This window comes from Topomyia yanbarensis, chromosome 3, assembly GCF_030247195.1.
Source record: "Topomyia yanbarensis strain Yona2022 chromosome 3, ASM3024719v1, whole genome shotgun sequence".
Classification (NCBI taxonomy): Eukaryota; Metazoa; Arthropoda; class Insecta; order Diptera; family Culicidae; genus Topomyia; species Topomyia yanbarensis.
This window is the reverse complement of record NC_080672.1, coordinates 101505123-101518318: the sequence shown is the minus strand read 5'-3', so window position 1 is coordinate 101518318 and position 13196 is coordinate 101505123. Positions and strand designations below refer to the sequence as shown.

The following is a 13196-nucleotide window of genomic DNA, read 5'->3' as shown; positions in this document are numbered from 1 at the left end:
CTATCGAGGCTCTTCGTGCGGTGAAGCCTAAAAAGCAATTCCCGTATTTTCTGGGGAAGTCCTTGTGTACGTTATCTGAAAAATCTTATCAGATTACCTTTGTTTGGGTCCCCTCTCCACAACAAACATTAGGAGCTGAACTATAAGACTACGTGTTGATTTAAAGCAGATTAAAGGTTATGTAAGCTGAATAAAACTTTCGCTGAAATATTTAAACATTAACAGTTTATTCAGCCTATTTAAAATCCAGTATTCGCCAGTTCTAACTAGGCTGAACTATACTGCTAATAAATGTAATAGCGACAATATTAAAGCTTTTATTCAATCATCTTAATTAAACTGAATTGTGAGTTGAATAAACGATGCTGTTACCAATAGTATTACCTTTAATCATTAAGCTGCACTACATGTCTTCAAAAGGTTGTTTCTACCTTTACATTTGCCGTTATACCACCTTTGACTTTTAGCTGAATTATGTGTTTAACAAAGGTAATTGTAACTACTACAAAAATTGGCGCGATTAGCAAATCATGAGGAATGGCAACCGACCTGGGTTCGAGTCCCAATACACACACAATATTTTTTTTTACTATTATGTGAAGGATTTTTTTATTATTTCGGTATATTCCAATTGAGATGTTTTGCATATATTACAGTTAAGGAGCAATAGATCAATAAATGAATAAAGAAATAAAGAAAGTTTATTTAGTTTTTTTTTATATCTACTGAGTTTTCACCACGGGAAATACACGATTTACAGTTTTTCAATGTACAAGCTTACCAAATCCCACGCGCCCTCGTTTATGTAAATTTACCTTTTAATTCGAAACGGTCTGTTTACTAGTGAAACATGAATATTCTCATATTGAACACAAGATAAACTTTTTGTTCCAACTTTGCTATAAATTTTTGACACCAGCATTGTTACCATGATTTTTTTCTATCCATCGACTTGCAAACAAAGGTTATTCACGCTGGCGAACTTAATTGATATAAATAAATAAACTATTGAATTCGAACAGCGACTTCCGCTTACCAAAAAAAAAATCACAATGGAAAGAAAATTATTTGGCAGGGAGTGGTAAATAAATTGAGGAGATTGCCACCTTAGAATTATAAATGACTTCAATCCATCATTCAGTTACCACCACTTTCATATAACACCCATTTTTACTTATCTAAATGTTTTGTGACAATCTTGGAAACAAAAACGACTATAATCATCATTTTTTAAATAAATAAATTATCTAATTTAAAATTCCCGAATGTTCTAAAACTTATTCATTAAAAAAAATTGAAAAAAATTATCGTAGGTTGGGATTCGAACCCAAGCCAACTAGGTTCACTCAAATCTATAGAAGGCTACAGTAGCCTTTGTACAGACTCTATTCAGCAGCCTAGACTTGTCGGTACATCGGTGAAATCTTAAGCATTCGATGTATGCAAGATTGGTGCAGACAGTAAGGTAAGTGCTTAGTATTCAACAGGTTGTTGGTTCGGATCCAGGTACGTGATATGATATCCAACAAGGTAATACAATTTTTCTCTAACTGTAACGTAACACTAATAAAATAATATGGCTTCCAAAGAGATTGATGGCATGTGAAACTTGAAATAAATGTCTTTTTTAATAATTTTGCTATGATAATCCTCTCAGCTGAATAGCGGTAACGAAAAGGTTTATTGATAAAGCTGAACTGTGGTTTTCTTCAGGCTGTATACGTGCTGAAGAATTGTTCTTTCGTGTGTCTTAATCAGACAAGCTGAATAAATTCTCCAAATCCCGGATGTTTAAGGGTGGAATAAACGATATATGAGTACACGTATACTTCCATTGTTCAGCTAGAGCTGAATAAAGCAACTGTTAAAACGTTTATAAAATCACGAAATGTTTGTTGGGTCATTGCTCTATCCCGGACAATGAAAAGGCCGACTCATTAGCAAAGGTGGGCGCATTAAATGGTGACATATACGAAACACCAATCTGCTTCAACGAATTTTTTAGTATTTGTCGTCAGAGGACACTCAACAGTTGGCAAACCTCATGGAGCAATGGTGAACTTGGACGATGGCTACATTCGATTATCCCAAAGCTATCAACGAAACCTTGGTTCAGAAGGATGGATATGGGATTTTATCCGTGTAATGTCCCGACTTATGTCCAACCACTACACCTTGGATGCGCATTTGCGGCGTATTGGGCTTGCGGAAAGTAGTCTGTGTGCTTGTGACGAGGGCTATCACAACATCGAGCACGTTGTCTGGGTGTGCGCCGGGTATTTGGACGCCAGGTCTCAGTAAAAGGATTCCCTTCGGGCCCGAGGTAGACCACCCAATGTCCCAGTCCGAGATATGCTGGCAAATCGTGATTTTCCCTATATGTCCCTTATGTATACTTTCATAAAAACGATAAATATCCCAATTTAGCCCCTCTCTTTTATTTCTCGTTTTTTGAAGTTTCTTCCTGCCTTGTGGAACCGATCAGCTCCAGAGTGCCACTATGTAACCGCCGTCGCCCTTACCACTACGCCTGCATAGAAGGAAACTGAAGCGAGAGCGACTCGAGGTCCGATGACTTTTGAAGGATTCCCCGCGGGTTCGAAGAATACCATCCGCCAATCCGGTACTTGACGACTTACCAGACTGAAGCGCAAATTTGTTTCGCGGATCCCCCCCCCCCCCCTCACCCTCCGTTTGAGCGAAAGTTGCAAGTTTTGCTCCTCTTTCCCTGTCACCATACGCCTTCTCTCCCCTGTTCTTGATACAACTGCTGCTACACTGATGCGGAAATAAGCCACCCTCTAAATATCTTGACCAAGCATAAGTCCCCCTTTGTGTACCAAACTATATTGTTAGTTTTAAGATAACTGTAAAATATTTCGTAAAATACTATTACTCCCCCTCTTGTATATAAAACTGAATCCCTTCTTTTAAAATTTTTCATAAAAAAAAATCTTTTGGCCCTCTCTTGTATATTGAATCTTATTTCTAGTCTTAAGATAGCTGTAAACTTTCTTTTCTTTTGTAAAAAAAATATTTCAACATTGTAACCTCCTAGTTTTAAGATAACCAAAATGTAAAAACAAAAGAATTTGGCACTGCCAAGCTAACACATTTGTGCCTATCAAATAAACGAAATGAATAAAAAAAAAATATTCAAAGTTGCGTATGCTGACTCTAAAGAACACGTTAGAATACTGTTTCTTATACATATTTAATTGAAGATATTACTCTTAAAAAACATTGTAGAACGAAAATGGAAAGACTTGTCTACTAAAATAACTTTTCATTGTATAGGGTATGTGTAGATGTACCGGAAAATGAGCTGCACAATTTTTCGCTTTTTTGGGAGGTATACTGTAACAAGTCTTCAATGAAATGTATAGTATAGTAGTTTGATCAACATCTGAATCGCCAGCTTTCATTCATAACCTACTCTTTTAGCGCAATTTGAATTGTTCCACACGCTATCGCTGTTTATCGAGATATGGCTGTATGGCTAAGGAATTCAATCTCAAGCCACAGTAGCAAAAGATAAAGGTACGGTTTTAATATGTGTAACTATTAATTCAAAATTAGTATACAACTAGAGCAAAATAGCTTAGCACCATCTCTTATCTTAATCCTAGTGATTATTGTCAACATCATGCAGATCACTTGGGTACCCGATTTCCAAGAAACTGCACACCTTCTTCACAAGTGCACTATAAAACTACACCTCAGGTAGCACATTGACGATTAGTTACAAGTTGCAATTAAAATGAAAGGTATATTCCTTTCACTGTTCGTTTCGGCTGCGCTGACTAGTTACACGCTAGCACAGCAGGATGTTCCCGGTGTAAAAGTTCCTAACTCATCGCTGCTCAGATCTACGATTCCGGGTGATTGTGCAGTGAATGGAGGTATTGTGTGCTCAAGTTGCACTGCTCTATCGCTTTGCATCAATGGAGCTCCGGCGGCAGAGATTGAATGCAGTGGCAACTTCCCGTACTGCAATCCAACCGATGTACCTCAGCCCAGTTGCTCCGCGACACCAGCCACCGGTTGCGGTACAAACACTTCCACTGCTCCTCAAGCAATCACTTGTTCCTCGGTCGGAATACTTCCAGGTTAGTTCATCTTTCATTTATTCCAGTAATTTAGTTTAACCTACAGATATTCGATCTCAGATCCTAATAATTGCAACAACTACCATGTTTGTCGACAAGGAGTGACTACTTCGGATGTCTACGTTTGCCCAACAGGAACCAGTTTTAACCTAGCAACTCTCCAGTGTCGAGCTCAAAACGCAAACAATTGTGTTAGGATCCAGTGTAACAACACCGCAAGTGGTTTCGTTTACTATGGAACATCACGCCAATACTACGCCTACTGTGCTGTCGCCAATGGGGTGGCCACCCCGTACATGCTAAAGTGTCCCAATCGGGCGACATTTAATATGAATACTTTTTCCTGTACGTACAACTGTCCCGGACAGGGGAACTTTGTCAACTCGAACGATCCGGCAACCTATTATCAGTGCTATATCCTCAATGGCCGGTGGGTGGCTACTGTGGTGAGATGTCCAGCGAATACCACTTTTAATCAGACCTTGACGTATTGCGTTTGATTCTGGTGATGTACGCAATTCGTTCGTTTGTGGTTCGTTGATGGATTAAATTAATAATAAATCAATAAATTTTACAAAAATATAACTACGACAAGAATCTTAAAATAATGTAAATTGTTTATGAGAAGGACTTTCCAGAGGAGAAGATTGAGAGAAGAAGAAAGATTATCAGGTGTTAAGGAACTACTTTATTCCAATTATCATATTGTCTGATATCGGTGGCTAAATGGCGGATTGCGGCAAAGATGCAAGCAGCCTCGTTATGTACGGGGAAGTTAACGGAACTTGACCTTACCACTTCACAGCTAACCTCGGTTATGATTTCATTGCCATCTCCTGGGCAGGATAATCTTATCATATTTAAACAGTAATAACTATTAATTTAGGCAAGATTTTTACACAAAAAAGTAAGGTTAATAACTTGGAATTATTTCTTTTGAGCACTATCTGATCTGATCTCTTGTCAGGGGCGGGTCCAAAACAAAATTTCGGGATGGGTCCGAAATGTTGTTTTGGAATTAACATTTTACAATACGTTTGAAGTCAAAACCTCATTTAACGAAAAATAGTTTTGATGGTAAAATTTGGCTAGAAAAGATTTTAAGTTCGAAACTAATACTAAATTGACACTAATTTAAAATTTCTCAACAAGTTGAAAATTTTCGGAGGGGGCCGGACTCCCAAGACCCTCCCCCTGGATCCGCCACTGGCTCTTTTTAAACCAGATTAACTTTAAAACATGGTCTTGATGCGAACATTGCGTGGTTTGAGCTTGTACTAGAGTTCTTGCGATCAAGTTGGCAGAAAATTAGCTGAAGAATTTTACCACCATTAGAAAATCACTTTAAAATTGCGTTTATTGAGTTTTGATATTAAGAATGGTTACTGAGTTATAGCGAAACATATGGGAAATTGTAAGATGGTCTATTTCAAGCCGCTGTATCTTGAGATCGGTTAAAAATATATAGAAGTTTTTGTTATTTTGACCACCGTAATATTCAGCATATGAATTATCTTATATTATTATTGGATTACCTCATTTAATCACGTGAATTGTAACGCTCAGTCCCTCAAATTTATTATGCTCGAGCCGAACGATACGCGACCCAAAGTTGTATGGAAAAAGCGCCAAGTGCGAAATTTCAAAATTGTAGTTTGGGTGGCTAATAAGCTTCCCTGAAAAATTTACCAAATCTATAAAGAAACGCATCAGTTTCACAATATCAGCTTCAGGTGGCGCTGTAATCGATGAATGTCTTTTTCTGAGAGAAACAAACACTTCCACACCTTTGTAATAACGAATCGACTCGTGAAGACCAGACGTAATCCAAGAAAACAGAGCATTACGGAGTGCCGAAAATTTTTTAGTACCGCATTAAAATTTGTTTTTTTTTTAATCGTTCGATTTTTTTTTGGTAGATCATATGTCGGTTGAATAGCTGGGACCTTTTAGAAGGAATTCTGATTATGAGCACAGTCATCCATAATTTTAGAGGAAAATGTCATCGTGCGGCATCTCTCGCCTACAATTGGGGCAGATGCCGCATCAAAATTGCGGGTGGTATGACGCACTCGATGGCGGAGGATACGTACACGGAAAAAAATCCGTTCATAAATTCATGAACAAGAGGTCACGATTTCGTGAACTGAACGATTAACGAAAACCGTGACCAAGTTCCTGAAATTATGAATAATAAACCATGAAACTGTTTGTGTTTCGCCCCGAGTATATACATGGTGTTACATTAGAATGTTTGGTTCGGTTACTGTTGTTGTTCCCTGGACATGTTTTGTTTTTGTTGTGATTTGGGAATACACAGTCGACAGTCAAACGTTGTTCATGATTTCAAGAGTTTATTCGCGATTCTTGTGAATTCCCATGGCGTTAGCGGGTTTAAAGTTAGTTATAGTTATAGTTATAGTTATAAACAGAGCAATTCATGTTCATGGTTTCAGGATTATTGTCACGATTTTAAATATTTTTGTCATGAGTTGTGTAATTTGTGTTTATGATTTCAAGATCTTAGTCGCGATTTTTGTAATTTCTGTTCATGTTATCGTGATATTTTAGTCATTTACAGAGCAATTTTTGTTCATGATTTCAGGATCTTAGTCCCGATTTTCGTAATTTCTGTTCATGTTACCGTGATATTTTATTTTAGAGCAAACTTTCAAAGAGTAATGTAACTAATGTTCGTGACAATATGAACTGGATCATTAAAATAAGACTCATTCGCGATGTCTGGTTCTGTGACTATTTGGGGTTCTCAGTGCAGATTTCGTTTTCTGTCCGGACATCACAATGAACCTTATCAAATGAATATCGATGTTCGAGGTCCTAATAGTTTTTTTTATATCTACTGCTCGTACCTATTACTGGTCGCTGGCAGCTGGGTATTTCACGAAAAATGCTCCAAATTTTGTAAAAGAGTTTACACAAAAATTTCATTACCATGTTGCATGAAATTGTAAATGATTGAGGATATCTTCTAAATATCACAAACACGCGAATAGATACTAGATAGATCGTAAAGCATGAACCAGTTCACGAATACATTAATAATATTTTATGATTTCGTGAACTTTTTCACAAAAACGAATGATAAGTTGAGACTATTATACTAGGTATCATGAACCAGTTCACGAATTCATGAATAACAATTCATGATTTCGTGAACTATTTTACAACCACGGAAATTGGATCGTAACTAATATGTTTGAAATCATAAACCAGTTCAGAAATGCATGTATATTTTTTGATTTCATAAACTAATTCACAAAAACGAATGGTAAGTTGTAACTATTATTCTAACTATCATGAAACGGTTCACGAATACATGAATAATATTTCATGATTTCGTGAACTATTTCATGAGCACGGATATTGGATCGTAACTAATATATTAATTCCTAATCGTGAACCAGTTCACAAATGTATGAATAATATTTGATGATTTTGTGAACCATTTCACGAGCACGGATATTGGATCGTGACTAATATATTAGGGATCATAAATTAGTTCACGAGGATTGAATGGATTTATGAATAAAATTCCGAATTTCGTGTAATAGTTCACGATAAAATAGCCAGAATATTTTGATTTTGTGAACTAATGTTCCTATTTCTATGGAAAAAAATCGTGAGACAACCTTTGGTTTTATGAATAATGTTGTACCTATTTTGGTCGCTAGCAGCTGGGTATTTCATGAAAAAGGGCATGGAATAAAAATGAATCCACGAAGAATACTCCAAATTTTGTGAGAGTTCACGTAAAAATTTCATTACCATGTTGCATGAAATTGTAAATGATTGAGGAAATATCACAAGCACGCGAATAGATACTAGATAGATCGTAAATCTTGGATCCAGTTCACGAAAACATGGATATTTTATGATTTTGTGAACTTTTTCACGAAAACGAATAAGTTGTTACTAGGTATCATGAACCATAAATAATACTTCATGATTCCGTGTACTATTTCACGAGCACGGATATTGGATTGTAAATACTATATTAGGAATCATGAACTAGTTCACGAATACGTGAATATTTCACGATTTCGTGAACTATTTCACGAGCACGGATATTGGATCGTGACTAATATGTTAGGAATCATGAACCAGTTCACGAATACATGAATAATATTTTATGATTTCGTGAATTATCTCACGAAAATGAATGGTAAGATGTGACTATTATACCAGGTTTCATGAACCGGTTCATGAATACATGAATAATATTTCATGGTTTCGTGAACTATTTCACGAGCATGGATGTTGGATCGTGACTAGTATATTAGGGATCATGAATTAGTTCACGAGGATTGAATGGATTCATGAATAAAATTCCGAATTTCGTGAAATAGTTCACTGAAAAATAGCCAAAATATATTGATTTTGTGAACTAATGTTCCTAAACCTATGAAAAAATCATGATCCAACCTTTGGTATAATGAATAATGTTTATAAAGCTGTGAACTAGTTCGCGTACTGAGAATCGAATTAGAATTAACTTGGCGGAATCCGTGATTGAAGTTCACAAAACAAAAACAAATATTTCCACAAATGAAGGCGTTATGCGGGCGTTACTGAAGAGAAATTGAACATAATTATAAAAGCCATGATTTTTGTTCATGGTCCTGTTTTTGTAACGTAAAAGCGTGATTGTTCCAGAGTTTATAACACTTTATTAACGATTTTGGGAAAAAAAATTCCGTGCAGCTAAAACGTATTTTCTTCACCTCGGAATGTCATTAAATGATCAAATAAGGTATATCAACAAACTAACGGACCTAATACATATAGAATTATGAGTTTATTTATCTATACATTTAAACGGGCGATATGTGTCTAAGTATTAGTTACTTCGGTTTATTCTTTACAGTTTCTGGCACTAATTTTCGTGAACGCATTGATTTGTAGTGATGTCAATATTGGGATAAAAACGAAAATTTCAACAAATTGATGCTTTTTCAATATGAATCTGTGAAGAACAAACCAAAGCTATATAAATTCATTGTTGGGAGAAACCACATTATGTATCCTCAAGAAGTTGAAAAAATCGCCTTCGCACGTTTTTAATGAACGAGCATTCTAATTTAATAAATTTAAATGATTATTTAAAGTCATTGTTAAACTTTAATTTCATTACAATTTTGTTAGCGAATTCCCAACCCGCTTGAAAAGCTTCAAACATGGAGTTAGAATTTAACATAGCAATCATCATAGGTAACATAGATTCTTTCAGGTATTTTAATTTTTCTTCCGTTACGCTACCTAGATCCATTGGACTAAAGGAAGCGTTAGGTGCAATCGAATTTGTAGGCGTGGTAGTGGTAGCCATTATTTTGGCCTTGTTACCTGCCACTGAAGCATAAGATGACAAACCATTGCAGGATGGGGTGATGGAGGTAGAAAAAGTTGTTAATCTATTTTGAATCGGATTAACTCGTTTGGACGTGTTTTATTGAAGTGTACCTGAAGAAGTAGGTACATTTTTGCCTTTCTCAATAGAAAGGTATTGCAATTGCTCTGAAAACCGACTTTTCAACGGAGGCCCGGAGGGCCGAGTGACATATACCATTCGATTCAGTTCGTCGAGTTCGGCAAATGTCTGTGTGTGTGTCTGTATGTGTGTGTGTATGTATGTGTGTGTATGTGCGTCTGTGTGTGTGTACGCGAACACAATCTCACTCACTTTTCTCAGAGATGGATGAACCGATTTTTACAAACTTAGTCCCAAATGAAAGGTGCAACGTTCCCATAGGCTGCTATTGAATTTCTAATGGATCCGACTTCCGGTTCCGGAATTACAGGGTGATGAGTACGATCACGCAGAAAATGTCGATTTTAAGAAATTCTGCAATGAATGTATAAAGGTGAAAATTTTTCCAAAATATGACCACAACTGCTTCGATTTGTAGTATTAGGTCACTAACATCCATTCAAAGTCTATTTGGTCACATTGGCCACCATCATCGGTTCCGGAAGCCCCGGCGGAAGTATCCAAATTCAGACTAACAGTCACATCGGTTTCTCGGAGGTGGCTAGACCGAATCAACCAAACTTAGTCTCAAATGAAAGATGTTGCGTCCCCGTAAATGGCTATTAAATTTTATCCCCAACCGACTTCCGGTTCCGGAGTTACGGGTTGTGGCGTGCGATCACATAGCAAATTGAGATTCAAACCGATACCCCGATGGAAGCAAAAAAGGTAAAAATTTCGCTAAAATGTCTCTCAAATAACTTAACTTTGCAGTTCTAGGTCACCGACGGCCAAACAAACTTTCGTTGACTACATTGACCACCATAGACGGTTCCGGAAGTGCCCGGGAAAAGCGGCCATCTTTCAAAATTTACGAACTCACATCAGTTTCCCGGAAATGGTTGGGCCGATTTTCACAAACTTAGTCCCAAATGATAGCTATAATATCCCCATAGATGTCAATAAAATTTCGGACGGGTCGCTTATATGGGTCCGGAAATATAGACTAAATCGTCCGGTCACATATGAAATTCCCATATAAGCCGGAACTCAATTTTTTTTCAAAGGGGGGACCCCATGAAATTTCAGAAATCGAATTCGTATTTTTGATGCCAGACATCTTTAAAATGCATGAAACGTCGAGATTTTATGTTATCTCGAAAATTTTTTTGGAGTCAAGAAACACGAAAAGCCTTTTTTCATAAAGACAGGTGCTTTCCTCGCAGTGCTAGAAGCTGCTCATTTTTTTCCTTCCAATGCTCAACACAATTCTTCTAGAATATTTACAATAGTCCAATTGCGCGGAAAACGTAGCCAAAGACAGCCTAAATTGATAAGTTTTATCAGTTTTCAATAATATTGCAACATAACGAAGATATATGAAAAATCCATTTTCCGTCGTCAACGTAGACTGTCCCTGGCAGCACTGCTCCATTGGAATCCAATCAGACTAATTGTAATAAATTCAGTGCTAGAGCTGATCTTTGTAACTCAAATGAAAGGCAATAGTGACATTTATTAGCCTTACTTGTTTTCGTGAGCAAATCTTGCCTCAATCGAAAGTTATAGCTGTCAAAAACGTTGTCCACAAACAACATGGGCATGTGGGTTAAAAGGTGTTTCTTTTGATGTATGCAATAAAAAAAACTCGATTTATTGGATCTTGTATCACCCTTAAATAGCCGAGGAAGACGTCATTCTTAGCCGCGTAGCGTGTTGGCTACCTAAATCTGTTGTCCCGGGTTTGGGATGAGCAACCTTCTGTATGAAAATGCATAGTATCTTGACTATGTTTTACATTACATTATCTATTTGTTCAAATGATTTCTTAGAAGTATTTCTGAACGACAAGTGCTTTTACAGGTATCCAAACTTCTGTAATTCTTGTTCTATATCATACACTCTATCTTCATGTTCTACTACGTGCTGCTACTTTAACAACATTTTAGGCAACACAAACTTGTTTGGTTGCGTCAAACTTTTTACCCCGAGGACATGACAGCAGATCTGCCTTCCATTTTCCACTTGAAATATAGCATTGGTAATACGTTGTTGCATCGCCGGTATTAGCAAAATTTCCTTCTTTGGAGCACTGGTACACGCAGAGGGTACCATCATATATAGCGCCAGTTGAGCACTTAAATATGTAAATATCTGTAACAGCTGCCGGAGAACCCGAATAAAGACAGTAGGCATAATAGGTCTTGCTGGTGCCGTAAGTACCATATCCGCTGCTGGCTGGACACTTGATCACCACGCAATCTGATGCAGAACTATTCCTTTTACACAACCCGGTGTCGGCATTGAAAACATATCCTGTAGGACAAGTGTATACATCCGATCGACTACCCACTGTAGTGCAATAGTGATATATTCTACAGCTTATTGCATCTGGAACAAAACTTTATAGTACGGGTTGTCACGTCAAGATTCCCATTAATCCGTTACCTGGATATATTCCTTCTCCGGTGCAAGTTATAGGCGGATATAGAGTTGTGCATCCCTCGAGAGCAATATCCGAGCATTCACCGTTATTGCAGTTGGGCATGTTCGGCGAGATTGCACCACAATCTGAGTTAAACGATGTAGCTCCAATACAGAGTAATGCTTCTGAACAGCTTCGGCATACAGCACCAACAAAGATTCCATCACATGTTATCATTGCCGTTGGCATCGGCTGCGTCATCGCGGTCATCGCTTGAGGCATTCCGGGTATCTCATCGGAACTTGTCCGGCAAGCCTGGATGGATATTGCTAGAAGAATTATTTTGACATACATTATGTACTTTAACTTGCGAGTCCGTACACACTGCGCAGATTACCGGCTTGGGATTCTTTTATACGCAACACGGGATTAAATTATCTGCACTCAAAAAATAAATCAAGTTTCTTCTACGTAAAATCGTATTTTAACTGTATCTACCTGGGAAGCAGTCCAAATATCTGGTCATCAGGTGTAAATGGAGTGTTTCAGATAAACCTATAACATCTCTTTTTATGAAATTTCAACTACTTTTCATTGGAGTAAATAAATACTTTTAACTCGATTTAATTCATTCAAATATATCGTCATATAAAAAATGAATTTCAACATGAATTCATATTTGTTTTTTTTTCTTTATTTTTAATGTACAAAAAATCACTCTATTGAAAATTATATGAAAACTGCATTAAGGTTGCTTGTTGTTTGACATTGATTTATACGTCACAATATGTGCAATTTGATTAGCAAAATCTTTGAACTTGATATATCTATTACTAAATTTGACAGTAATGTAAATATACAGCCATCGCCACTTGCGTTGGAATATATGAACGAGCGAAAAAAAAATTCAATAATTTTCACGTAAGATTTGTTCACACTGAGAATTTACCTAAGCTAGGTTCCAATTATCAACGTCGTCGCCTACGCATCCTGCACCAGACGTGGTTTAATTTTTTTTCAATTATTTTCTGAGTGCAAAATTTTGGTTATCTCCGAAAATTTGTTTGCCTGTGCTAATTAGGTTGCCCAAAACCATAAAAGACGGTGTTCGTAAAATAAACAGGTGAGCCATGAAAATGAACAAAATTTTGTGATCTTAATGAGCAAATGACTTTTG

The 13196-nt window shown here is 36.9% G+C and overlaps 2 protein-coding genes across 2 annotated transcripts; one reads left to right on the top strand and one right to left on the bottom strand.

The window, feature by feature from the left end:
- Positions 1-3719: 3719 nt before the first annotated feature.
- On the top strand, positions 3720-4717 carry LOC131689957 (uncharacterized). Its single transcript, XM_058975365.1, has 2 exons — positions 3720-4109; positions 4170-4717. The coding sequence occupies exons 1-2, from the start codon at positions 3761-3763 to the stop codon at positions 4607-4609; spliced, it is 789 nt and encodes a 262-aa protein (XP_058831348.1). The 5' UTR covers positions 3720-3760; the 3' UTR covers positions 4610-4717.
- A 6556-nt stretch (positions 4718-11273) lies between these two features.
- Positions 11274-12391, bottom strand: LOC131693267 (uncharacterized). Its single transcript, XM_058980967.1, has 2 exons — positions 12043-12391; positions 11274-11985 (listed from the first exon to the last, which is right to left on the bottom strand). Exons 1-2 carry the CDS (start codon positions 12371-12373, stop codon positions 11540-11542), a joined length of 777 nt encoding a protein of 258 aa, XP_058836950.1. The 5' UTR covers positions 12374-12391; the 3' UTR covers positions 11274-11539.
- Positions 12392-13196: the final 805 nt, after the last annotated feature.

What these genes read in the sequence shown, in the direction of transcription:
- LOC131689957 (XM_058975365.1), top strand. Translation starts at nt 3,761, where the DNA reads ATGAAAGGTATATTCCTTTCACTGTTCGTTTCGGCTGCGCTGACTAGT. An exon ending in CTCGGTCGGAATACTTCCAG is followed by an intron (nt 4,110 to 4,169) that starts GTTAGTTCATCT and finishes ATTCGATCTCAG; the next exon opens with ATCCTAATAATTGCAACAAC.
- LOC131693267 (XM_058980967.1), bottom strand. Translation starts at nt 12,373, where the DNA reads ATGTATGTCAAAATAATTCTTCTAGCAATATCCATCCAGGCTTGCCGG. An exon ending in CGGAGAAGGAATATATCCAG is followed by an intron (nt 11,986 to 12,042) that starts GTAACGGATTAA and finishes GTTTTGTTCCAG; the next exon opens with ATGCAATAAGCTGTAGAATA.